General features: G+C 54.7%; 9 protein-coding genes across 9 annotated transcripts; 3 read left to right on the top strand and 6 right to left on the bottom strand.

Annotated features, from left to right (window-relative positions):
* Positions 1–1,511: 1,511 nt before the first annotated feature.
* CC84DRAFT_1087117 (uncharacterized protein) lies at positions 1,512–3,572 on the top strand (the record flags this gene model as incomplete). The annotated part of the gene is made up of 2 exons (XM_018174187.1): positions 1,512–2,503; positions 2,549–3,572. The coding sequence occupies 2 exons, from the start codon at positions 1,512–1,514 to the stop codon at positions 3,570–3,572; spliced, it is 2,016 nt and encodes a 671-aa protein (XP_018038840.1).
* An 81-nt stretch (positions 3,573–3,653) lies between these two features.
* CC84DRAFT_579975 (uncharacterized protein) lies at positions 3,654–4,326 on the bottom strand. The gene has a single exon (XM_018186745.1). It carries the CDS (start codon positions 4,209–4,211, stop codon positions 3,735–3,737), a length of 477 nt encoding a protein of 158 aa, XP_018038839.1. The 5' UTR covers positions 4,212–4,326; the 3' UTR covers positions 3,654–3,734.
* Positions 4,327–6,725: 2,399 nt separating this feature from the next.
* On the bottom strand, positions 6,726–10,384 carry CC84DRAFT_1162420 (uncharacterized protein). The gene is made up of 3 exons (XM_018177992.1): positions 10,305–10,384; positions 9,059–10,072; positions 6,726–9,001 (listed from the first exon to the last, which is right to left on the bottom strand). The coding sequence occupies exons 2-3, from the start codon at positions 10,008–10,010 to the stop codon at positions 6,888–6,890; spliced, it is 3,066 nt and encodes a 1,021-aa protein (XP_018038838.1). The 5' UTR covers positions 10,011–10,072; positions 10,305–10,384; the 3' UTR covers positions 6,726–6,887.
* A 1,089-nt stretch (positions 10,385–11,473) lies between these two features.
* On the bottom strand, positions 11,474–12,925 carry CC84DRAFT_1162418 (uncharacterized protein). Its single transcript, XM_018177991.1, has 4 exons — positions 12,479–12,925; positions 12,407–12,422; positions 12,051–12,143; positions 11,474–12,002 (listed from the first exon to the last, which is right to left on the bottom strand). The coding sequence occupies exons 1-4, from the start codon at positions 12,513–12,515 to the stop codon at positions 11,702–11,704; spliced, it is 447 nt and encodes a 148-aa protein (XP_018038837.1). The 5' UTR covers positions 12,516–12,925; the 3' UTR covers positions 11,474–11,701.
* Positions 12,731–14,344, top strand: CC84DRAFT_579493 (cytidine deaminase-like protein). Its single transcript, XM_018186742.1, has 4 exons — positions 12,731–13,191; positions 13,269–13,582; positions 13,631–14,262; positions 14,309–14,344. Exons 1-3 carry the CDS (start codon positions 12,961–12,963, stop codon positions 13,845–13,847), a joined length of 762 nt encoding a protein of 253 aa, XP_018038836.1. The 5' UTR covers positions 12,731–12,960; the 3' UTR covers positions 13,848–14,262; positions 14,309–14,344.
* Positions 14,345–15,833: 1,489 nt separating this feature from the next.
* On the bottom strand, positions 15,834–17,939 carry CC84DRAFT_578116 (uncharacterized protein). The gene is made up of 5 exons (XM_018186739.1): positions 17,838–17,939; positions 17,771–17,783; positions 16,747–17,721; positions 16,361–16,698; positions 15,834–16,313 (listed from the first exon to the last, which is right to left on the bottom strand). The coding sequence occupies exons 1-5, from the start codon at positions 17,856–17,858 to the stop codon at positions 15,978–15,980; spliced, it is 1,683 nt and encodes a 560-aa protein (XP_018038835.1). The 5' UTR covers positions 17,859–17,939; the 3' UTR covers positions 15,834–15,977.
* A 633-nt stretch (positions 17,940–18,572) lies between these two features.
* On the bottom strand, positions 18,573–20,282 carry CC84DRAFT_1114974 (uncharacterized protein). The gene is made up of 2 exons (XM_018175412.1): positions 19,535–20,282; positions 18,573–19,482 (listed from the first exon to the last, which is right to left on the bottom strand). Exons 1-2 carry the CDS (start codon positions 19,844–19,846, stop codon positions 18,709–18,711), a joined length of 1,086 nt encoding a protein of 361 aa, XP_018038834.1. The 5' UTR covers positions 19,847–20,282; the 3' UTR covers positions 18,573–18,708.
* Positions 19,961–21,230, top strand: CC84DRAFT_1162414 (nucleotide-diphospho-sugar transferase). The gene is made up of 2 exons (XM_018177990.1): positions 19,961–20,105; positions 20,175–21,230. Exons 1-2 carry the CDS (start codon positions 19,996–19,998, stop codon positions 20,791–20,793), a joined length of 729 nt encoding a protein of 242 aa, XP_018038833.1. The 5' UTR covers positions 19,961–19,995; the 3' UTR covers positions 20,794–21,230.
* A 2,322-nt stretch (positions 21,231–23,552) lies between these two features.
* Positions 23,553–24,890, bottom strand: CC84DRAFT_1087382 (HET-domain-containing protein; the record flags this gene model as incomplete). Its single annotated transcript, XM_018174201.1, has 2 exons — positions 23,553–24,207; positions 24,265–24,890. Coding segments are annotated over 2 exons (1,281 nt in total), but the record flags the coding sequence as incomplete, so codon positions are not given.
* Positions 24,891–25,035: the final 145 nt, after the last annotated feature.

Raw genomic sequence — 25,035 nt, 5'->3', positions numbered from 1 at the left:
ACGGAAACGGAGAATCTGTGAAATCTGCCGTGGCGACCACAATACATTGCGAACTGTCAAGCGCATCGCACACATCACATATTTGAGAAATTCATCTGCTCAGAAGAAACCATGCGTTGCACTTTCCTACAATTTTTCTGCACTATCTCCAGGCATTTCAGATGACAAAAGCTCCAGTGGCGTGCCCAGACTGAGCCATATTGTCAAGGACTGCACACTCAACAACATCACCTTCCAGATCTTGACTCTGAGGAATGCCATGGTTGGAAGCTGCACCGATCCTTACCCTGGGAAATACTCAATGTCTCGTGACGGCGCAGTTCGATTACAAGCATCCAAATGTCCAACATGCAACACGATGCTCTCGTTCGCGCGAAAGTATCATTTGTAGCCTTTCAGCAGCGCATATATACCCTCGCTTCGCAGTGCTTTACTCTACACAATGTGGAGCGAGTCGAGCCTGGAGTGGTCCCGTAAGCGAACTGCTCAGGAACAATATATATCCATGCTTCCAGAAAGGAATTTTCCGGCCGTGGGCAAATTGAATGGCGCCACTACTCGCACAATGACGGGCCCCATGGGAAATGGCAGACTTGCTCAAGTTCACTGGGTGCACTGCAAGTTTAGACGGCCAAAGGCGCAGCAGTGAATCGTTCGTGCATTCTGATGCTCCATTTCTAACGATCTGCCGACTAGCACTCTGCACCAGCGGAAGCGGGAAAAGCCGGTAGGGGCGCAGGTTGGCCGCACTCGGGCCAGGGTGGAAGGTGGCTCGATACAGCGGTAGGATATTGGGCGAGGGGATGGCGATCTGCCGCCCAATGGCTAAATGCATCCCTTTGGCCAGCGGTCGCGGGGACATCGCAGAACAAGCAGGCGGTGGCCAGCAGCAGCAAGAGTGCAGAGTTCATGTGCAGGGGGTGTCTTCATTGGTCTCTGGGGCGGAAGAAGGGCCTTTTTTGAAGCGGCGCGAGGCTGTTGAGGGAAGGCCGTGCTGAAACGGAGGGAGGTGCAACCCCTGACTAGCGCCTGCCCGACTTGCTTCGAGACGGCGGGCGGCCAGCGCCAGTGCCTCCCGTCACGCCTGCCGTCGCGCAGAGCCAGCCAGCCTCTCTTGCACCAACACCGACGACGAGCTCGCTGCCCACGACCGCCCCCATCGCCCGCGCCCTCAGCGAGAGCGTCGACCGCCCTCCGCACCCATTGACCGCTCGACTCCAGGGTGACCCGGCCCGTTGGGGCTGTCAAGGGACGACGCGATGGACCGACGAGACGGCGACGAGGGCAAGCCACCGCATCCGCCGCCCAACCCCGATGTCTTCGACGACGAGAACGCGCTGGACCCAGATGAGGACGACTTCATGCCGTCCGTGTCGGATGGCTTCCGCCCCGCCAACGCGAACAACAACAGGAACGAGAGGCGCCACGACCACCCGTTTCAGGATGAAATCGAGCCGCTGCGGCCGCATATGGCACAGCACAAGTCGACCGACGGCACCGACCTCAGGAGGATGGCGACGCGCAACAGCATAGCGAAGGTGCCGTATGGGCTGGACACGACTTCGCCAAACGATCCGCCGCGTGGTGCGCATCAACGAGGGCCCAATTCGCAGGCGACGCCCTTGCAACACCGCGCATCCGTCAGCTCGACCGCCTCCTTCGCTACCATGGCCACTTCAGACGGCCCGTTCAGCTCTGGCCCGAGCCATCCGTACGGCATGTACCCACAGAACACAATGGTGCGAAACACGAGCATATCTACAACGTCCACACAGCAGCAGCCGCCCGCAATACCACAGCTTCCAACAGGGCCCAGCCACCCTTACGGAATGTATCCGCAGAACGTTGTCGAGGACGAGCCGCCCGTTCCCGTAGTGCAGACGGCCATACCCGTTGGCTTCCCCGGCATCAACAACGGCTTCCACAGACAGATAGGACCAGATGGCGAAGAGCAGGACATTGTGGGGCCATTCGGGCATACGGAGCAGCTGCCTCCGTACTCACGATACCCGGAGGAGGGGCCCACAAAGGCCTCGATGGCGGCGGAAGCGAGCGCCACTCCGCTTGAGGCGAGAGCAAACCCCATGGCAGGGTCCAACGACACGCTATTGATAGATGCTGCACCGCCCGCACCTCCTTCGCCCGTGTCTCCTGTCTCCCCCTTGGCTCCCATTGCACCCGCTCTCCTGCCACAACAGCGGCCTGAGACCCAGACTGGCAATGTGGCTCCTCGACCCGCGACTACATCTGAATCAGCCTCACTCCTGACAATGACAACGGATGACGGTGTTGTTGCGGAGAAGGCCGAACCCGAACCGAGTATCAGGAAGCAAAGCTGGCGTAAGAAGCGGCTATGGGGCAAAGTACCTGTCACTGTGGCCCTTTGCTTGCTCATATTGTTGCTCATATTTGCTGTCGTGCTTGGCGCCGCGATTGGCACCTTCTTAACCAAGAACAAGGAGAAGTCTAAGCAGGATAAAAATCGAAACGGCCATGATAAACCGTAAGTCGTTCAGCAGACCAGGTAGAGCTCAACTAACTCGAACAGGGAACTAGCAGTTACCGGCAATACTCTCTTTGGAGCGACTCCCATTGCAACACCAAGTTCGCTCCCTGCGTTGCCTACGGGTGCATTCTCGCTTCCCCTAGGTTACGCTCAAGAAAGTAGCCCTGGTTGTCTTCTTTTGGGCAACCAATATGCGGCTTGGTCATGCAAAATGTCTTTTGCTCCCCTTCAGGTCGTCATTAATTCCACAACGGATGGCTATCAGGCATCCCTGCAAACATGGGTTGCCCCAGATGGTAGCATACAGTACGGACTCCAGACTCCTCTCGTACCTCCATCTACCTTGCAGCTCGTTAGCGATCTTGATTATAGAGGCTACGGGCCTGCATGGCATTTCTCAGGGCGGTACGACAAAGTTGTTGTCCTTCAGAATGAGGAGTTTGCTGCCGGCACCAATCTGCGAAAGCGAGATGACGATGATAACAAACCGTCCTTCCGTCATCGATTCCAGGTCATGCCTGGCGACAACCCTTGGTACTGCATTTGGAACTCCACCTACATCGAGGGCTACATATATGTCACAGATAACTCGACAGCTGCCTCCATGACCAACTACCCCACTCCTAATCCCTCCGACCCCTTCAATGGAGTGATGACCCCAACAGCCACGATATCGGCATCCTTCCCTGAAACCTCGACCGCATCCGCCACACCGCCGCCTACGAAGAGAACTCCACAGGAACGCGGCGATGACAGATCTAATTTCCGCTTCCCATTCCCATATCCCCGCATCGTTAAGATCGAAGAGCGACGACTCCCTGGCGCACCGCAGCCCTATTGTCAAAAGATGCAATTGCTCGACAACGGACAAATTGCTCCAGCATCTGGCAGTAACGGCGGCAACGTCATCGTTTGGCTCCAAGAGTCCGATCCGGCGATGAAAGAATTCTATGGGGCTCCTCCAGGTCCGCCGCCTTCATCAACAGAAGCTGCGAAGGCACGGAGACAACAGGAGAGGAGGTCAGATCCATCGGACGCTTGCCACTGCCAGTGGATGTTCCAGTAAAAAATGTTTCGAGTCATCAATTTCAACGAGCGAGCGAGCGGCGCATTTGCATTCCAGCATTTAAAGGCAAGGTCATTCACGATACCATGGGACGGCGGGGCCTCATCTTTACGAAAGCTACACGGTGTTTACGGAGTTCTTTGTTCATGGCATCTATGTCAGTCATCTCTTTTGCATACAAGCGGTGCCTCTTTGCAGGCCGCCCATCCACCCGAGGTTCTCTGCAGCGATTTCTGCGCGCACCATCTGCGCATTATATTTCAGCGCCGCGGCGTCTTTTTGTTCTTCTTTGAGTGTAATGTTTTTGGCGCGTAAGACGTGGGTTTTGGGTATTGATTGGGAGGTGCTTCTGGTGTTGAACATGATGGATTGGAATAAGAAGACTCGGTCAGGTAAAGGAGAGAAGCAGGATCGTGATAACCGGGAAACACGATAGTCTATTTTGGACTGTACGCATATATGGCTCCGCTGAGCTGATCTCCCGTAGCGCAACGTAACGTAACAATACATGTAGGTTATAGTCATGCCGGGGCCTATGGCTGCGTGAGCGTATGTTGGTGTGGTGAATGATGTGGTGATGATGATGATGATGATGGAGAGCATGCTTGCAACATTCGTTGCGGTGTCTCGTATTGTCATGATGGTCTGGCTTGCTCGCCAGCATGAGAAGCCCTACGCTAAACACGACGTTCTCACTAGAGCAATCATTCCTAGGCAGGAAGCTGTCCTTGCAGTCTCCATATCTTAGCATTTGTGGATCATGGCTTAGGGACTTGCTACCTTGTAGCGTGAAAGCGGTCATGGAACCCATGGGATCGGTGGTCTGGCGTGCACACTTCCAGTGACATTGCGGGCTCGGTCAGGGTTGGATGGGAGGCAGTGGGTTGTCAGGTTGGTTGCTCGCTGTCGAAGAGAAGGAGAAAGCGCAACTGGAGGGAAAGAGTGATAGTACGCCAATCTGTCTGGCGCAGGAGGGGCGGTCTTGGTCTGGCGAGGGTCGGTTGTGTTGGGTCTGTTGTTTCTCGTGCAGTGCATGTGGATGGATTGTTAAGGGGACGTTGGCAGCTGCCCAAGCTTTTGGGGTTGCGAGTTCGGGTTGCCGAGCTGCTGTCTGGACCTTTCCAAGCACGTTGGCGAGAAAGGCTGGATCGTTTCGCCGCGTCGACGGTGTGCGAAGAACTTGAGTCTTTGATCAAGTGGTCCTCGGGTAAGTCCTTGCTTTCCTTCACTACGAATAAGGTGTTCGCATTACATTTGGGAGCGCATACAACTCCTCCGAAGGTCCAGACCTCGGCCAACCCCTCGTATTTGGCAGGTTTTGACACCTCTTCAAAGCTGTGGGTGTATTCGCCGTGACTTCGCCGATCGTATATTCTGTTTTATATGCGAATGGACGAGTAGAGGTCATGTTTCCAAGCGTCCTGAAATTAACGGGTTTTTCTTCCTGCGCCATCTGATGGCATTGGAAGGTCGCTAATTCTGGGCGTCTACTCTGGATGAATCCTAGTACGTTTACGAAGGTTGCTTCTCCTGTTATGTGCAACGAATTGAGCTTGAGGGACTGCAGCTTGAAGTAATTCGCAAGAAATTTCTGAAGGTCAAAGCGAGAAGTTGTAGGCGTGGTAGCTTCACATGCGGGGTGATATTCGAAAATACCTCAGCGGCCTCTGCCCAGTTGTCTCGAGATTGTAGGTCAAGCTTCCACAGCTGCGGACTATTGGAGCTAAATCATGCCAGTTCCTGGGATCTACATGATGGTTAGGTCCCTTGGTAAAGTTCTTTTCATCACAATTCGGTCCTTTCGGAGAATGATTAATATGCAGCTAGCTGACTTACTTCTACACCACTGTTCTTGGGTTTCCAGGTAGAGCGTGAGTTCGGACAGTTGGGCAGAACAGGCTAGTGTGGCCATGGGCATGTTGAGTGCCTGTACAGAAATGGCTCCATCGGAGGTGAAAATCCCGATCTTGTGCGTTCCCGGACGAGGCAATCTCGTTCCTGCGTGACAAAAGGCAGTGGTGAGTATCGAGAACATCTGTATTGTCGTTCTTGCTTGAGAGCATCAAGATTCGCGTCCTGAGGCTGACTTGTAATCAGGTTCCGTTGGCAATATGAACACTTCTCTAAGACTTGGCAGCTGTGTGAGTGCCAGAGCCAGGACAATGGTATCGGCACCTGATCGCCCGACGAATTCATCCTCGTCCAACTCGAGGAGATCACGTTTGACAAGAGCTTGTCTCTCGCGGTGCTCCTCATTGGAGCGTTTCCCGGACTCGGCTTCGCTTGCGTCTTCCTCGTCAAGCTCATGCTGTGAATCAGGGGTTTCCTAGTGTTCCAGAGTAATGTGCCTTATCCTGCTGGCTAAGTCTAAGTCTGGCTTATGCCTGCCAATCTTCGTAAGCCATCCGGTCCCAGATCAATGCTGCAGCGTCTAAAGGCAGTCTTGTCGTGGGTCTTCTGGTTGCTGGTCCTGTAGATAAGACTGACAGCTAACGTGTGAATGCTATATTTGGGCTCGAGGCATTGGGGGAGCGGGGTGACAAGGATGTTACAGATCATATTCATCAGCTCCACTGGAAGGTCCGGTAACTTGGGTCCACGACTTCTTCTCTTGGAAGGACATTAGTTGCGTTATGGCCTCGAGTCGTGCATCGGAAGCATGTGCCGCGGAACGCTATGTTGCTTTGTGGGAGATCAAGACTGAAGAAAGAGAGGGCAGAGGGTTGTCTGCTAAAGAAAGACACCGATAGGGCCAGTGCGAATCGTTTGCACTAGCAATCGTATGGTCCGCAGTGCTGGGCGCGGGCGAAGGCGGGTATCTGTTTGTGACTGGAGACACGGTAACATGGTAGAAGTGTCCCTTTCGGCAAGGCGCTGTAGGTATCCGTGACATCTCCCGAGATCAGTTGAGCCTTGGTATGCAGAAAATTCCTAGATGGGGAAGCACTACTTTTTGAGTCTTAAATCTCGGTTCTCAACACTAGTGTACCTCCTTGACAGACAATTAGTCGTACATCAAGCGACTATATGCCCATACTACCCCACTCTCAAGACCGCCAGTTAGCGGCGAGATCGGGTGATGACAATACAGACACCCATCACAGAGAAATCAGAAACCTGCAAACAGAACAAGATCCATACAATGCACAGAGTACCCAATCAAATCAGCTAGCTAGATATACCACCTGCAATCATATCCTACCTACCACAACCAGACCAAACGAATCCTCCATCCACCCACCATGCACGCTAACGTCAAAGGACCTCCTTCCTACCCTTTCCCTCCCAGCGCAACTTTTCGTTTCTATAAACCCCTCACACCTCGGCAGCCTTCTCCTCGCCCCCACCAACCGCCAGCTTCTCCCTCGTCTCCTCCTTGATCTCCTTCTTGATCTCCCGCACCTCCTCACCAGACACACCACCAGGCACCTTGCCTTCAACCAGCGGATCCGCATCAGCAGGCTCCACAGTAACGGCGTCGGTACGTCCCACCGTCTGCCCCTCGACAGGCTCATCGGACGCAGGTTCCGCGACAGCAGCACTCGCAGCGGCAGGTTCCGTGTCCTTGACAGCAGCAGGCTCAAGCGACGCCTCGCCCAGCTCAACGTGCTCCTCCTGCTCGAGAACTTCCATATCCTCAGTCTCCTTGAACTCCTCAGCGCCAGTTACAGGCAGCGCCAGCGAGTCCGATGCAGACGAAGTGGCGGAGGTAGTCGGCTTCAACGCGTTCTGCATTTTGGCAGCCAGCTCGGCAGCAGGGGCCTCGACCTCGCCACTGTCACCAATTTGCCACAGCGTGCTCACCACACCCACACTCAATGATTGCGCTCCTCCATCCCCGGCACCCGTCGCCGCAGCCGCAGGTGTGGGCGACTTAGTGGGCTTCCTCCTCTGCGGACCTTTAGCACGGCCTTTGCGCGCGTCCTCGAGGGGCTTGGGCGGCTCCTTCTCCTCTTCTTTCTCTGGCTCAGGTTCTTTGACTTTTGGCGGGCCGAGGCCGAGCTTGGAGTTTAGATCTTTGAGGAAGCCGGCTTGGAGGGCGGCGATTTTGGAGCCGCCGGGACGCGCGGGGACGGGGGGTTTGGCCTTTGGTTGCTGGGCTTGTTGCTGGGCTTCGGAACCAACGTTGCCCTTGTCGTCGGGAAAGGCGCCGACGGTCGGGACCTTGTCGGAAGACTTGGTCAGGGGTTTGCTGGGGCGGGCGGGGACTTGCGGCTTGGGTCGCTCAGGAAGGACGGGCGCCTTTTTATCCACGGGTGACGTTTCCTTTGCGGCCTGTGGACGAGCGGGGATGTTGGGCCTCGCTGGGATGCTTGGCTTCTCGACCACAGAAGAATCATCTGCATACTCGTTCGTCTCGGGCGTTTGAGGGGTGCTGACGGTGGTTTCGAGGTGGAAGTGCTCGGGAGAGTCTTCCCAGATGTCCTGGCTAGGGAAGCGCTGCACCCCAGGGCGACCCTCAGATGCGTTCTTCAGATGTTTGTTGGCGAACTTCTTGGTGTTCTCGGGCAAGAACGACTGCTGGTCCTCTTTAGTGATGTGCTCTTTACGCGCTTGCTCAGTCTGCGGTTTCTCGAAGACTTGGCTAGCATCCGGCTCGGCTGCCGCGGATTTCGGTTCCTCAGGATCTTGAGCCGTATCTACAGTGGTCTCCAGCTGAAGACTGCTTGGGGTATCTTCCCATACGTCTTGGCTGGGGAATTGGTGGCGAGCGAGGTCGGGACGCTTCTTGATCTTGTCGATAGGGGTCTTGGCTTTCTTCGGATCTTCGTCATCTTCAGGGAAGAGAGGCTCGTACTCCTTCATTGAGTCAAGAGGGGTTCCGCTCCGGTCGAACTGCGGTGAGGAGATGATTCGCGCTGGGTTGGCATGGTTGCTATTCCTGCTAGAACTCCTGCTATGAGGGCGACTGTGAGTGCGTTGTTTGGTGATGTAGGACGGCGTAGCATCGTCATTGACAGTGTAGTCGCCACTGCCACGACGCTCCAGCTCAGGAGGAATTGCGGGTTGCCTCCACTCAGATTCAGGATCCTTCTTGATCTCGTCAGACGCTAGGATGGGAGTACCGTAGCCGCGTTCTGAGACCCATCCACCCTTCTCGTCTGTGTTTCCGCCCTGTCGGCCAAGATCGTGCGTAGACGGGTCAAATCCACCACCATGGATCTTATTCTCACGGCGATTCGGAGGATCAATGTGGATGACATCTTCTTCAGCTTCACTTTCATTCGTCTTCTGCTTGCTCAGGACGTCGGTGGGGAAATTCGCCTGGCGCAGAGGGGACTCGGCAACAGGTGCTCCTGACTTCTCACTGATTGAAGCAGGACGACCAGATGACTTAGGCCTCGGAGAGGCCATGCGCGAGGCATATTCCTCGCTAGCCAAGAAACCAATCTGCTCGTCGGGAGTGCTGACAGCTTCTCTTGAAGTACCTGTGGTCTGTATTAGTATTTATTTCAAAAGCGGTTGTTTGGAGACGAGTTGCATACCCAGACCGTAGCCCTCGACAATAGCATTGCGCACCAACTTGTCAAGTTTCTCCCCTCCCCAGTGGTAATCCTTCCTGTTCTCTTGAATGTGCGGGCCATACTCGCCGGCCTTCTCGCGCTTCAAGTCCTCGGGGTGCTTCTTGTACCAATTCTGCTCGAACTCGTCGTTACCAATCTTGCCGTGGCCGTGCAGACCGTAGCTACCAGGAGGACCGTGGAATATTTCACGACCGCTCTTGGTCCTGCTGTGATGGCGGGGCTTGTCTCCCTTGTTGAAGAAGCCCACGCCCGTGGGAATCGCCGTCTCGTATGGCGAAGGAGTGGGCGCCTGCACGTCTCCCGCGTTCCGGAACATGGGCACCTGGACACCAATCTCAGGAATGCCATGTTCCTCCTCCTCTCTGTATATGGAGCTTGGGCGTGAGGAGACGGAGCGACTGGAGTCGCCCGAAGGCTTTCCTTCCGGGGCCAGCGTCTTGCCAAAGCCAGCAGCCGCAGCTTGATCGGAATCGGTGCGCGTCACCGTTTGGATCCTGGTCTTGGCGGATGAGGCCGGGAGAGACGCCTTGGGCGCATGGAGCGGCAGGTCGCCGGCCACCTGCTTCGTCTGTTCGGGCGCTTCGCCGTTCTGGCTCTGGTTCGAGAGCGTCTTGGAGAGGTCCTCGAAGCTCGCGTACTCGGAGCCTTCCTGGCCGAGCGAAGGCAAACTGACGCTGGGTGGGCGGGCCGGCAGCTCGGCACTGAGATGCGAGTCCTTGGGAGGCGGTTTAGTGTGGAGGAACGACGGGTCGTTGAGTGGAGATCGAGCGAAGGCGTCTCGGCCGGGGGAAATGGAGCGGTCGACGCTGCGCTTCGGACGCGGGGGGATCTTGGGGACGTCCATGTGGGCCGAGTTGGGCGTCGAGTTCTGGGCCCGCGCTGGACGGGGTGGTATTTGCGGCGGGGCGCTCATTGTTGTGTGTAGATGAGATGTGCGGTGTGGTGTGGTGCGGTAGTCAGAATGTGGTCGAGCAGCTGTCAACCAGTGTCAGTGAGCGTGGCAGGTCCAATGTATGAAACGCAGCTTGTGAGATAAGCACGTAGCCGTCGAATCGGCGCCAGGAACCTCAAGGAACCAGAAGCTCAACGCCTGCGCCAGCTCCTCGGCACCGAAGATGCGACCAGCACATGGGCAGCCAATGAGGGCACCGCAGTTGAAGCAGCTTGACGTCGCGTATCAGACAAAGCCGGCGGATGAGGGACTCACCTCAGATTGCGCAATTGGGCGCTGCGGTGGTCTGGCAGAGGGAGGTAGAGCTTCAAAATGGGATCGATTCAGAAAAAGACGCAAACTGGTGGCCACGATGAAGCGATCGTGAGCTTAAGTACGGGTATGCGGGCGACCCGCCAATGATGCAAGCTCCACGCCCTGGCGTTTGAACGTGCACGCAGAAACCGATCACTTTGCAAAACAAGAATTGACCCCGCTACCCCAGCCTTTCACTTCACCAGCACGCAATGCGGCGCGACCGTCTGCAGGGGCGATTGCTACACGCGCCAATGCCGCGTCTGGTGTTACGCAGGCAAGCTGCTCAACCCTCCAGCTTGTCTCCACCGCAGATACCGATGCCAAGCATCATGTCGCGATAAGATGCAGGGACTGAACGTGTACCGCGGGTCTTGGGATTCGCTTTATCATGACATCCTTGAGTGCCTTCGTATCAGCCGCAAGATTCAAGCTGAGGCATTTCCCAGTAGACTATCGCCGCAACCGATGAGCAAATTCTGCGCTCCCACACCGAACGATGGTACTGACCACTGACGCCACTTTGCTAGCGTTTCCCCGCGCAAGATCACCTGGGCAGGCAAGCCACCACCTGGGCAACCCGTTCCTGAGCCAATTCTAGCCCTTCACCACCTTTACCGCTCGCTTTTGCTTTTCCCTGCTGCAGATGACATGTCAGAACGAGAATCACTCACATTGCACAGATTTCTGTGCCAGCCGCCTGACACCATGCCTTTTCCGCGAATGGACGTGAATTGAGACATGACCGTCGCTGGTCCATGTAGTACCTATGGATCCTCTGCATATCGTATCAAACCTCTTCGTTTGCCTCAAGATGCAGTGCATGTTGCCGAAGGATGAGTAAACCAACATCGTAAGTCTAGAGCGGAAGATCGTCCATTGTTTGCCTTCCGTCATGCCATGATGTGGAGCCGTGTGCATGCAATTACGTAGGTCTCTCCACACGAACATGACATCGTTGAGCATCACCAGTTGGCAAGCGAATGGCCCATGCGGGTGTTGGTCAACAAACTATAGCATACTGACTTGGCCTTTATTGAGCGCGCGTGGCCATTGAATACATCAATTGCTGTGCTAGAACCTGGCAAAGCGACCAATACCGTCTTTTCGAGCATTCCCATCATAACAGCGCCTATTCGTGGTACAAGAAATTTGAACATCGTGACTCCTGGAGGTATCCTCCAACCTTCCAATATAAAACATTGAGTCGCCTGAAAAATGCTGCCAACCACTTGTATTGCCGCTCAGCAGCTCGCTTGCGAGGCCACTATTGTGCTTCACTTCCCTTTCTGGTTCTCTCTCCATCTCTCCAATCGCGCCTCACCGACGCTCACTTGTAGTCCGCTCGTTGGTGTCCCTTAGATGATCATCTGCGCGACGCCCTGTCCACCCAGAGTCTTGCTGCCCTGGAATGCTTGGCCCTTGAGGCCGGCAAGCGCGTAGAAAACGGCTGCAAAGAGCAGTACCACGGCAGCAGCGATCAAGCTGGTCACCCGTGCGGCAATGCTGGCCCATTGTATTGCGCTCATGGCGGCGTAGAGTCCGGCGCGCAGGAAGTTGGTCTCGAATTTACGAATAAAGGTGTCGAACTTGGGCGACGTCGGGCAGATGCGGAGGAGCAGCGGTACTTCGAGGAATAGAATAACGGGCGCGTAAACTCTGTAGGCGCATTAGAACTAGTCTGCGATGGGGTGCGCTTGTACCCACAGACAAACGATGCTAAACGCAATGACCCAATTGGCATTGAACAGATTCGATATTCCGAGCGCGAAGCACAGGAATATGCAGATTACGCCGGTCCTGGCGGTGGTGTCAGCATCTTCGAGTCTTCTCATTCTCAGCCGTCGTCCTGTTCGTCTTTTTATAAGAAATCGTTCCCATTCTTGGGCACAGTCAGGCCGCAGCATCTTCCCTCGGCGCGCACTTCCGGATGCTCGCATCGGATCGAAGGCCCTTGGACGGGCGACCATCGAGGGTGTGCTCCCAAAGAGCGCATGGCATTCGGGCTTTCTCGCGACAACGTACAAGGCTTACGAGGGGATGATGAAGGAGGCGAGACTAACCATTGAGCGTAGATACCTGTGCAGCGAGCCGTGTCAGCAACTCCTCCATCGCTCCATCGCGGGTGTCCTTACTGAAATTTCTGGACTTGAACTCTTCGGAAAGCGTCATGTTGATGGACGTAGTTTCTTAAAGCTTTGCTCTTGGGTGCAGGGCGGTGGTTTGTCGTGGTGTAAGTGTAGAGTTGTGGGCGAGCTGTATTGAGGTGCTGGAGCTCAGCCGCGCACCAAGCAAACGATGACAATCCAGGCTAGCTGGAATGCGCGTTGATATAAACCGTCAAGAAGTGACGCGCAAGACGAGAGTGGCGGTGCAGGTGGAAGCGATGTGAATGTTGGTGCCTGGCAATCCAGCAGCGCGGTGATGTGATGTGGTCGTCGGAGGCGTCGGTTTCCAGAAGCTCCACGTAACGGGCGGCGGCAACTGAGTGAGCGTACTCCCACTGGTACTAGCGCGCTTTTCGGAAAGGAACAAGGGTCTCGCTTGCCCACACCGGACACACTGTGCACTGCGCCAGGCGCCGCTTACGTTTTGCCATGGTTATTTTTGGTTTCACATGGCCTCGCAACTTCCTCGCGAGCGATTGCCTGAGCAGGACGGAAACATGGGCACAATGGTCGGCTCGCCTGCGGGCGCAGCGCCCGACTTGGTCACTCAACCTCACCACCGTTTCGAGCACAGCGAGCCTCAGCCCTGCCAAGCCCCTGGTGCAGATCACGACGCAGACGACATGGACCCGGAGGAGAGGGCGTATCACGAGCGCTTCATGCGCGAGGCCATAAACATGGTAGGTACCCTCGCCGTCTGCCTGCTTGCCCTAGGCCCCTTCAGATGTCGGCTCGGCTAACCTTGAGTCAATGGCAGGCCGAACTTGCGCTCAAAAGCGACGAGACACCAGTCGGTTGTGTCTTTGTTCGTAATGGCGAGGTCTTCGGTCGCGGCATGAACGAGACGAACCGCACCCTGAATGGCACGCGGCATGCCGAGTTTGTTGCTTTGGCCGGCATCTTGTCCAAGCATCCAATCAGCGACCTGAAGGAGACGGACCTCTACGTTACGGTTGAGCCTTGTGTCATGTGCGCCTCGATGCTTCGTCAGTACGGTATCCGCGCCGTCTACTTTGGTTGCTGGAACGAGCGATTTGGAGGTACCGGAGGCGTGCTCAACATCCACTCTGAGTAGGTTTCCTCATTTGTTGCTGAAGTGCAGCCACTGACATGCTACAGTCCAAGCGTCGACAGACCCTACCCTGTCACAGGCGGCATCTTCAGGGAGGAAGCCATTATGTTGCTGCGCAAGTTCTACGTGCAGGAGAATGAGAAAGCGCCGGAGCCCAAGCAGAAGAAGACGCGCGAGCTGAAGACGGAGATCCTTCCCATGGACATCCATGCACCCAAGTCTACTCCAACGCCACCGGTCGGTGCCTCTACAGCCACTGCCTGAATGACTTTACGACTTTCTTATATCGATACCCATTGCATACGATCCCTTCACCGAAATGGCGCCCCTAGAGCAGGCTTCAGACACAGCTTCTCTTTTCATGTATCTCAAATAGTCAATGTTTCTTACTTCATTACCTTCCCTGTGGAGTCAAGCTGTGTCTGTTTCCATCAATTTTCCTGAGTGATCGAGCTGGGGCCATCTGTTGTTTCGTCGCTCCTGCCATTTTTGTTAGGCTCGAACTTGGCTCGAACCCCCTCCCGCTTACATAACAACCTCTGCCTGTCGAACCATTTAATACCTGCTACGCCTGTCAATACAACACACTCACTATGTTCCCCTCGAGCCTATCAACAAACATAGCCTCTCCGGACGCGCATGATGGTGAGAATTGGGATTATGGGGGAGACGGTGGGAGGTAAGGCGGCACCCTGGGTATCATTTCGACAGCTAATCAAAGATAGCGGCGGCGACCTACACTCGCACGAGCGAGTCGCAGAAATAGCAGGAGACGCCACGCACAGCTTACAGGTGAACACCGCGTGTGTGGTCGAAAAGTGCCGCAGAGATGTTTTCCCCTTCCTCAGCCCGCCGGGCTCTGCCTACGAATTTATGAGCTGCTGCTTGCTCCGGCTCCACACGGTGTCCCCGACTACACGGACAGACCAATTCAGCGTAATGTCATCCATGAGGCGACGCAGGCATATCCGAAGTATCGAAAAATCGCTATTCTTCACGTCCGCAAAGAGACTCATGCTGAGGCGATGGATGTGCTATAATCTAATGCCACTTTCTCGACCAGAAAGAACATCTCCTGCGCTGATCTTTAGTGATATGGCCCGGAACGACATACCAATTCATGGGGAAGGAATCGACCGATCCAGAATCCAGAAACTCCGGCTCAAGATCGAACTTCCTTCAAAACATCCACGCCACGGGTCGCATATTGTTGACAAGATCCGCTCAATTTTCAACAAAACGTGAACCTTGAAGCAACTCCGGATCATGGCCATATATTGGCCCCCATCGGACACTCTCAGTGCACATTACAGAGATCTCTTGATGAGGGCTGCACAAGCCATTCCCGAGGACGCAAATGTTTCCTGGGGTCTACCGTTGGAGGAAAGGAGAGGTCGTCAGAACCGCGGCCGGCACTCTATAAGCGGAGAGGAGCTGCTATGTATAGGCTGTGAATTAGTGTGGCTGTTTGGGTCTGTGCTGGTTCGTTCTGGCCGGTGGGTTGCCTTGTTGGGTGGGCGTCTTGACCGCTGGACCACGCGGCGTTTGTGTTTGATGAGGGGAGGGGAGGCGAGGGCGTATATATACCGAAGTTTACTGTCGAATGTGAAGCCTACTGCGAAACACACACTGTCTTATTCCCTCCCTCATTTCCCGCTGTCTCTCACTGCGACACAAAACTGTGAGGGGCCCCTCAGTACGGCCGGGAGATGGGGCTGTGTTTGGCGGTGGGAGGAGCCTCGCGTTCGACTCGCGACGTGCCTGATTTTTGCTTCTATCTTAGCTGGTGCAGAGAGGGAGGGGAGGGGAAGAAGGGCTGTTGCTAAAACAAGCAGCTCACAGGGTCGCACTAATCACCCTCATTCATCGCAAAGCCCAGGAAAGCACATGACAGGATGGAACACCCTCTGCATTGCATCGCACGCACTCACGCGGCTAGACTACAAGGTCTCTAATCACAACCTGAAAGCCTCACAATGCAGCTCCACCACGCGCCCCAGGTATCATATATGCATCTACCCATTCCATTCCAAGCGGGGAGAAACTACAAGACGGGAAAGCAACTACACCAACCATAGGCCGCTACAAACGAACGGATCAAAATAGGAATCAGAGCCAGGATTAGCTTTTGACTATCCAACTCGCCCGGAACCCTGTCAAGCGCCAAACTCAAACATCGAAGCTTCGACTCGGACGGACGGGAAGGCAGGGTCTAGAAGGACAAACGCCAGTCGCGGAGTGTATAGCCGATAATCGCGCGCTCGATTTGGACAGTGAATCGAATCGTATAACTCTTTCTTTGTGGCGGGGATGTCACCGTGGGTATCTTTAGCTGTAGCTCGAATGGAGTGGCGACACCGGAGATCAGCCCAAAGCGCTCTGCTGCCGCCATAGTCACAACTCGTCGTCTTCGTCCATCTTGGTTTCTACGATGCTGGGCGTGGGAAGGTTACCCTCGGAGTTGCCGCGCTCCTTCTGGGCTTCTGCGAGCGTGGCGCCGAGGCTCTTGCGGACGCCCTCGTCGAAGCCGGGTAATGATGCGCGTTGCTTCTTGAAGGGCGAGCCGACGCTGGCTTCGGAGACGAGGTCAGGGACTGAGGATTTGACGGCCGATGTGGAGTCGAGTTCGCCGGCGGATACGGGGGTGCCTGAGATTGGCGACCCTGAAGCACCGCGATTCGCAGACTCTCCCGTCCGATTGAGCGGCTCGGCGGAATGCTGGCGTTTGAGCTAGATAGTGTCAGTAACGCTGGGCAAAAGTATTTGGTTTTGCTGACCTTGATTTTCCGCACACCCTCCTCGAGTTCGCCCTCGCGCCGAGCATCCTCAGGAGATAGCAGTCCTTTCCCGCTCGGATCCTTGTCTTCATCGTCTTCCACCTTGATCTTGACAGGGTCATCGTCCTCTTCAGCATCGCTGTCCATGGCATCTTCGCTTCGCTTCCCCTTTCCATCTTTTTGTGCGGACTCGCGGTAGCCAGCAAAGTTCTTTGTGCCTGTCGTAGCGTTGAGTGGCTTCAAAGCGCTCAGATCTAGACCGCCAGACTTCCTCCGTGGGGTTGGCTCTGCGGCCGCCTTCTTCTCCGTCGCGAGAATGCCCATTTTACGAAGTTGGCCTGTTCATTGTCAGTAGTCAATCGTCACCATGTGGTGTCTCTACTCACGCTCTCCGCGGTACAAGAAGGTAAAGACGGCATATGGCTTATCGGGAGGATCAATGCCCGTCACTGTCTGGGTGCTGATGGACTTTGGGTCTAGCGTCTTGGGCTTCGCAAAGCTCGTGGTGTGGTCTACATCCTCACCTTCGCCGTTCTGGGTGTTCTCGTCGTCGTCGTGCGCGTCAAACTGGGGCGAGTACTCGCCGCGCTTGATCTCGCCACTAGCGAGGACGCGGAAGAGGGCGACCTTGATCTGACCGGCGGCTTCGGGCTGCGGCGGTTCGTCGTCCGAGTCGGAATCTGAGGTGAAGAAGTCGTCGTTGCCCGAGAGCGATTCGACGGGCGCGTCTTGGTTCTCGCCATACCGCAGCACGCCATTGCTCTCGCGGCGGGACTCCTCCTCGTTGGCCTTCTCCTCCCGTCGCTTCCTTCGCTTCTTCTCGAGGCGCTGCTTCCGTCGCTCGATGGTAGCGGCCACGTCTTTGCCTTCCAGGTCCAGTCCGTTCAGCCAGCGCTCAAGGCCGACTTCGCGGAACAAAAACTCGCGCTCCGCCAGACCACCGCCTTCTGACTCGGGGACACTGACCCACCGCGAGTTCACCCACGTCTCCTCCCCACGGCGCAGCAGCGTCGCGACCTCCTCCTTTGCCCTGCCGTCAAAGTATATGTATGCTGCGATGGTCTCGTTCGGCGACGACGTGAGGGGCTTGTATGGCGCGATCAGCTTGTTGCCACCGAGGCCGGGCGCTCCTCCGACGAGCTGGGGCCGCGGGTGCGGGTCGTCGGGCGTCGCTTTTGGGGTGGAGTACGGGACATGGAGGCCGGGCGTCAGGAGCGTTATCGAGATAGCGAAGGTGGATTGCTCCGGTTTGGTGGCGCCGGTGGGAACTTTGGCGGGCGGGACGGGGATGTACGAGGTGATGCGTTGGGCCCTGGTCTGCTTTTGTATCGAGTACTCGGGAAGTGGGCCATTCGGCGTGTCTAGGTTCAGGTCAGGGCATGAGGCGCAATGTGGGCTGGGACACTCTACGTATGGAAACAGCCTGTCGCGGTCACAGTCAGTCAAGGAGTCAGCGGCATGCTTGGACGACACGTACCAAGCCCAAGAAGCAAGGCATCTTGGCTGTGCGAGCGGCCTGGGACCAGGCTAGAGCGCGGTCGAGGGGTAGGCGGCGGGCTGTCTCGCTTCTACGTGAATGCGGCAGCTGCGGTGGGCAGGACCGCGCCGAGGAGGGCAGTTGCGACGGCGGGGGGCGCCGTGAGTAATTGTGCAGCTATCTATCAGATGGGCGCCTGGGTTGTATATGTATCGGCGAGGGGATACGGTGAGGCAGCGCAGACCACAACGGGCGCTCCCGCGGGGCTAAACCACGAGATCCGAGCCTTGGCACGTGGGGATTGTCGACGGTCGGCGAGCCGCAGGCTCAGGGCATGTCTAGCTCGGTCAAACACTTGGTGGCCGTCTGGTGAGGACTGCGAGTTGTTGTCGAAGGCACAGAAGCTCTGCAGGTGTGAGACGCCCAAGCCAATCAGGGTCCGCGTCGCTAAACGCACCCCGCATTGCCGCCCGTGTCTTTGCTCTCCATCTCGACGCGTGTGCTGCTTCTGGCGTCTGCGCCAAGTGCTGCTCTTGAGCCCAACGCCTGCCTGGACGACTTCCCACGCGAGGTTTCCTCTTGTATCAGTCCTCTGCAGTCGACGAAGACGCAGGTCGGACATGTTCCCTCCGAGGCTAGGGTTCGCGTGCGTCTGGTTACATCACGTCGTCATCAGACAGCCAGACGACACAAACGTGCTCTCGCGGTTGATGCAAGCAGTTACAGGTTGCCTTTGGAACAATTCCATCCCCAGATGGTCCTTCACATAGGAACTAAGAAGGTTACAGCGGGGTCACAACGTTGATCTGCTCGTCCCGAATCCCTCAAATGATGTCCGCTCGCAAACTAATATACATCGTATGCCTACAAGTCAACCCTCCTCACCAGATTGTGTTTTCACCTCTTGTGCTTTCGACTCTTGTGCTTTCGACTCTTGTGCTTTCGACTCTTGTGCTTTCGACTCTTGTGCTTTCGACTCTTGTGCTTTCGACTCTTGTGCTTTCGACTCTCGTGCTTTCGACTTGAGTTCCCAGTGCGCCTCGATGTACTTGTCGTAGTTCACCAGCTCATCGAGGCCACGCACGACATGGATCCAGTTATTGACTAGCTCAATTGGCTTTGTCCCACCAATCTTATAGTCCCGGTCGATGAGCAGAGGGTGCCACTTTGCGTTCTTTGCACCATGATAGTCTTGGCCGATCGAGTCGCCAACGTAGAGCCTATAGCAATCGTCCATTGACCCCAAGGCTTTCCCCAAATCTCTTGCAGCGTTGAAAATGCGTCTGTCAGGCTTCTCGACGCCAACATCGTAGGAATGAACGACGAAGCTGATGTCCTCTGACTCGGCAATCGGTCCGATTTCTGAACCCACACGTCTGGGTTGTACGTTCAGGCCTAGTGATGATAGAATCGAGGGAACACGGTCATCCGAGTTCGATATAACTCCTACAACGACCTTTTCCCACCTCCACGGAGATGCGGAGGGCTGAGCACGAGCTTGTCGGAGCTTGTCGAAGAAGGCCTTGGCGTCCGGGAACAGATCATAGCCTTCTGAGCTGGAGTAACGCTTCAGTAGCTCTGCTATAAGGGCATCCGGGACTTCTTCTTGGAGTTTGAGAAATGGCTTGAAAGTGCCCCGGATGACCTTTCGATTGTATCAGCCATGAACTTGACAGAGAAAGCTTGATTCTACGTACGTTTGCCCACCATTTCTCTGCTCCCAGACCCGTCTCTTTTCCATAGTTCGGGTTCTCAGAGGATTGACGCTTGTATGCCTGTTTGAACGATACGCTGACTGGTTCATACTCTGCCGGAGTCCACTGCTCGATTGGTATCGAGCTCACACCATCCGCAACACAATTGATTCCGTGACGTTGTGCTGCAAGTGCATACGCTGCTGGAACCGCTACATTAGGCTTGTACAGAGTACCAAAGGCATCGAAACACAACAACAGATTCTTGCTGAACCGATTGTGGCTCGACACCTGCAATGGTCGTGTAGCATGCATGCTTGACTATGCGTGGAGGTTGGTAGGACTATTTGCGGCGCCAAAAGGGGTAAGAGCAATGGTCCGAGCTCCAATAATTGGTGGTAGGGACACCTCAACCTCTACCTGAGCAGCTGCGCGGAGAAGAAGCCCACACCGCAACAGTGACAATGCCGCCGAAACAGAGCAAGAACAAGTACTCGGTGCTTCTACCGACGTACAATGAGCGACGCAACCTCCCTATAATCACCTGGTTGCTCAACAAGACATTCACAGAGAAGTACGTGGCCCTGTCCCCTCCTTGCACATGCCGTTGGCAAGTCAATTCAATGCTAACAAACGAGCGCAGTGATCTTGATTGGGAACTCATCATCGTCGACGACGGCTCCCCTGACGGCACCCAGGAAGTCGCTGCGCAGCTCGCGAAGGTCTACTCCCCGCACATCCAGATCCGCGCGCGCGCAGGCAAGCTCGGCCTCGGCACCGCCTACGTCCATGGCCTGCAGTTTGCGACCGGCAACTTCGTCATTATCATGGACGCCGACTTCAGCCACCACCCCAAGTTCATCGCCGACATGATCCGCGTACAGAAGGAGAAGAACTACGATATCGTCACCGGCACGCGGTATGCAGGCAACGGTGGTGTTTTCGGGTGGGATCTCAAGCGCAAGTTCGTGTCGAGGGGCGCAAACCTGTTCGCGGATACGGTGTTGAGGCCTGGCGTGAGCGACTTGACGGGCAGCTTTCGGCTGTACAAGAAGGAGATTCTGGAGAAGGTCATCAGGAAGACGGAGAGCAAGGGGTACACTTTCCAGATGGAGATGATGGTGCGCGCGAAGGCTATGGGCTGCACTGTTGCCGAGGTCCCCATCAGCTTCGTGGACCGGTTGTACGGCGAGTCGAAGCTCGGTGGTGACGAGATTGTGGAGTACGCAAAGGGCGTGCTGAATCTGTGGCTGAAGGTTTAAGAGAGGACTTTGCATGGGCGTCGGCGTTGTTCGGACACGGGCATCTTGGAGCTGGATGGCTGTTAAGAGATATCCACGAGGTAGGCAGAGGTCAAACTAGGTTCATGTGCTTTCCCATGCCTCTTCCCAGAAGCACTTTCAATTCGGTGGTCCTTTGATTCCTAAAACTTGTAATCGAACCCTTGCCTTTCCTTTCTTTGGATTATGGCTCTGCCTCGTTCGTGGTGTCGGGTAACACAGCTCTCAAGCTATCAGAACGCTGGAGCACATCACGCGCTTTCCTCTCACTTTCAACTAGGTAACGCGTCGCTGCCCTCTCGCACGCCAAGACGCTCCATTTGTCGGTCATAAGCTCGTACTTGCATTATGTACTCCTCAACTTCTACCTCATTCTACCTCCACTGGACGACCCTCTCGCGCGTCAAGGTGGCAGCCTCGCCTTTAAGCTCTGTATCACACACCGCAATAGATCCGAACCGTACCTCCCAACGTCTACTTCGCACCTGACCTTGTCTGTTTCGCGCTTCACAACCTCTGCCTCTCACTTCACGTTGTCTGTCTTTCGCCATACGATCTTGATCTTGCCCTGCACGACTCGTGCGCCCTTCCCCTCACTCGAGTCAATATTGACCCGCCATAATCGCAATAGCTCCCCTAGCGAACCCCCAGAGGGAGCAAACGCTCAAGCTGTAAGTCCATCCCGCACGTGCCGTAACAGGAGTTGGGCACAGTTGGCTTCTATATTGCCCAGTCTGGGTCAATACGGAGTGCTCAGACTTTGATATTGCGCACTGAGTTGAAGGAGTGTGGTAGTTTGTACTATGTGTACATTCCGTGTGAACCTGGTAGTCTTCCGAAGACGACATAGGACCCGAAATGGTGAGATACTGCTGTTTGAAGACTGCGTCGAGCTCTTGCCTCTATCGGCTCGTCGAGGCTTCCTTAGTGCAGACTTGGCGCCGCAACAACATCGTTCTTTATAATGAAGGCAATCGACAATCGTGGGACGTGATATGGGCCGAGCATTCCGAATTAGTGTCGAGCATGCTCTTCTTCGCCCAAGAGGAGACGACCACGAGATTCCGTCACGATCGTGATATCGAATCCTACTTGGAGAGCTCGGCTGCCGCCGATGAGTTTGCAGCTTCCGGCAATGGAAGGAGATGGTGAGCGTAGGTCGAACTAGGATTCACCGTTATCTTAGACCGCTGAAGCACACTCGCGACCGGAGGACTACAGAATGACCATGTCACTCAGAAAACGTTGCCATGCTTCAAAGACACACCATTGAGTGAGTGCACTCTCGATCAACCGGGAGGGATGTTCTGGATAACACGACCTGTACACTAGCAATTAAATCTTCCAGCGACTTGGTATCCGCGTCTGGCCTTTTGCTTGAACCGAAAAGCCCACAATCCACTTCACACTCCACCTCCGAACAGCCGCCTTAGTCTTATGCGTGCCTCTTCTTCTTCCTGCACCACGCTGTGACATGCATTCTGGCTGACTAAGTCGATATCAGAAACCATGTTCATGATATCTACTCCTTAGCAGCATTAAAATCTGCAGAAGTCCGATTTGCCTGAATGTGTGTAGAACTTGGTATATGGAACGTCTGCGGCGCGAGAGAACTGGGAGCGGTGGCGATCGCTAAAACATGTTTGTATGGATGGGCTATATGTATAGGGGTGGGAGGGGATGAAGACGATGGTGGAAGGAGGTTACTAGTGGGAAGAAGAGTCATTGTGGGATTAACGACGAGGATGCGATCGAGGTTACTAGGCTGGGGGACTGTTTGGGGAGAGTTGGCTTGGGGAATGGGTGTAGGGCGGAGGGTGGAGGACAGAGGTTCAGGATGAAATTGTCGGGTTTTCAGGTCTGTGGAGGACAATCGGGACAATCGGGGCAACCGTAGTTAGTTGGGCTGAGGATGGGACCAAGAAGCGGAGAGATGGATATTTATTCGTAAGTTGCTGGAAAGTTATCTAGTGGAGGTAGGTATATTCATTCCAATGTACAACGAAGCGTGGTTAAATGATACAGACAGTGTGTTTCTCCCATCCTTTGTCCGCATTCCCAATGCTTAACCTGGGTACAAAGACGTCATCAACGGTCATTAAATTCCAATCAGCCACAGCCTGAAAGAGCCAGATACCGACGCGGCGAAAGGTGCCAGGTTTGACCTGATCCAACAAAAGAAGATGTATAATTACCATGTCCGTCTGATAGTACGGGCAGGAGGCGTCGACACAGATAGCGAGGAGTCTTCTGCCGACATTCAAAGACTTTTCATTGTCAAAGTAAAACATGTTGTTCTTGCCAGGAAATCTACCGCCCAAAGCGCGCATAGGTACATCGAACTTGGTCCAGATGCCCCAACCGGTAATGAGCAATTGAGGTAGATATTGTTTATAATCCCGAGAACTATGCGCAAATTCGTTGATCTCCATCCATTGGCCAGACTTGTGTGTAACGTAAATGCGCGAACCAAACCACTGCAAAACAGGATCATGTTGCAAGGCGAAAAAGTCCAAATATAGACCTTCATGAATTGCTCTTGGCTTGTTTCGTCCGGCCCAGGACCATGTCGGAAACATAGAGCTGTCAGTGTACTGCTCAGCCTCGAGGTAGGTGTATCGGAAAAGCAGTCCTCTTGTAAAGGAGGTTCGCTCCGTGAGATCAGATCTGTTGTTACTCGAAAAGATCGGGATTCCCCAAAAGTGAGTTTTGAAAAATCCAGATTGCCGTTTCCAGGTCGCTTCCACCCCTTCAAGTGCGGTGAATATGCCTTGTATTGCGTTAAGCCTGTCGCTGTCGAAGGATAACTGCCGATGCCAGAAATGCTCAATGCAGGAGTATACTTCGAAGGAATTCTTACTGATGTTGGAGAAAACTTTTCCGATAAACAGATCTCGTGAAGCAAGTGTGACGCTCTCCAAGGAGGCTACAAGTTGACACTGAAAGTAAGTCTGGGACTGCGTGAAGACAAGTCGACGACAAGACAGCATTGCTTCTTGGTATGTCCATCCTCGAGCGTTCCAGAGAGACTTTTCAATGTGGGCGCGCGTTTCATATGGGTTGACGAGCGTACACTGGCCAAGGATCGTGCGGTCGACTGGCGAACGTGGGGTGAGACTGACGCCAGGCAGCCCATGGTGCGGTCCATCGCCAGCAGATGCAACGATAGTCAGGAAGGCATCGGTGTAGATTCGGTCCATGTGCCGGATGAGTCGCTCCTTACCTTCATAGTCATGTTGGTCAATACAGTATTTGTCAATCCAGAGGTAAAAGATTTTAAGATTAAGCGCGACTTGGATGGCATCAGCAATGGTTCTGGGAAGGCGGTCAGGTAAGTCCCTTTGGTAGTGCAACGCTTCATGTGTATTGCTACCCCAGATATAGCTTAATGCAATGCTAAAGGGTGGTCAGCGATCATCGCACTTCGCTCTGACAGGCTAGGTTTAAACGTACTAGCGTTGATCCGACCGGATATCGATCAAACTCTTCGAGTTGCAGTCAATGACTGTAATCGTGCTCACTTTCCACTCCGGGTATGAGTGCCAGCAGGTGTGACGGTGATAAGTCTCACAATCTTTTACCCAACGCTTGATGCGCTTATATCGTATAGTCTCTATTCCGACCACCTCAGTACTTCTTGAAGATCGATGCGGCAAGGGATGTATCGGAGAAGAATGAACTTCCCCCGTCCACCATTCATGGACAGAATGGCCAGGAATGCGGATAGACAAGGAACGGTTCTTCAAACCTCGTCTCCCAATGAAGTATGCATTGGGTCTTTTGGGTGAACCGTTCTCGGTGTATCCTACTGTTGACTTATTCACAAGCGAAGCAATCTGGACGCAGCAGATACAGTCGCTCCTGAGAGATCCGGTCTCATAGTAAAGCTCGGACTCGGGGGTTTCCGGACATTCATATTTTCCGAGAAGAAATCCTTCAAGATCGTCGCTCTGGCATCGTTCACAGAGTCCCGTTAGTCGGACTTCAGACCTACATTTGATGTTAGTACTTTCTTCTGCGACGTAGAAAGCTTGGTATATAAGGCAGCTCTCCGTAGAGTCTTTGCCGATCGACACCATCACCGTTCTTGCTGTAGGAGTCCGAAATGTTTGATCTTCCCGAGCCTCCGCATACCTTTTTTTTGTGGAGCTTTGGGACTCGACTCGGTACCTCAGCAGCCGATCTTTCAAATGGTGAAGCGTTATGCGCCGTGGCATTATCACT

This window comes from Paraphaeosphaeria sporulosa, assembly GCF_001642045.1.
Source record: "Paraphaeosphaeria sporulosa strain AP3s5-JAC2a unplaced genomic scaffold CC84scaffold_3, whole genome shotgun sequence".
In the NCBI taxonomy this organism is placed as follows: domain Eukaryota; kingdom Fungi; phylum Ascomycota; class Dothideomycetes; order Pleosporales; family Didymosphaeriaceae; genus Paraphaeosphaeria; species Paraphaeosphaeria sporulosa.
This window is presented reverse-complemented; position numbering and strand designations above follow the sequence as displayed.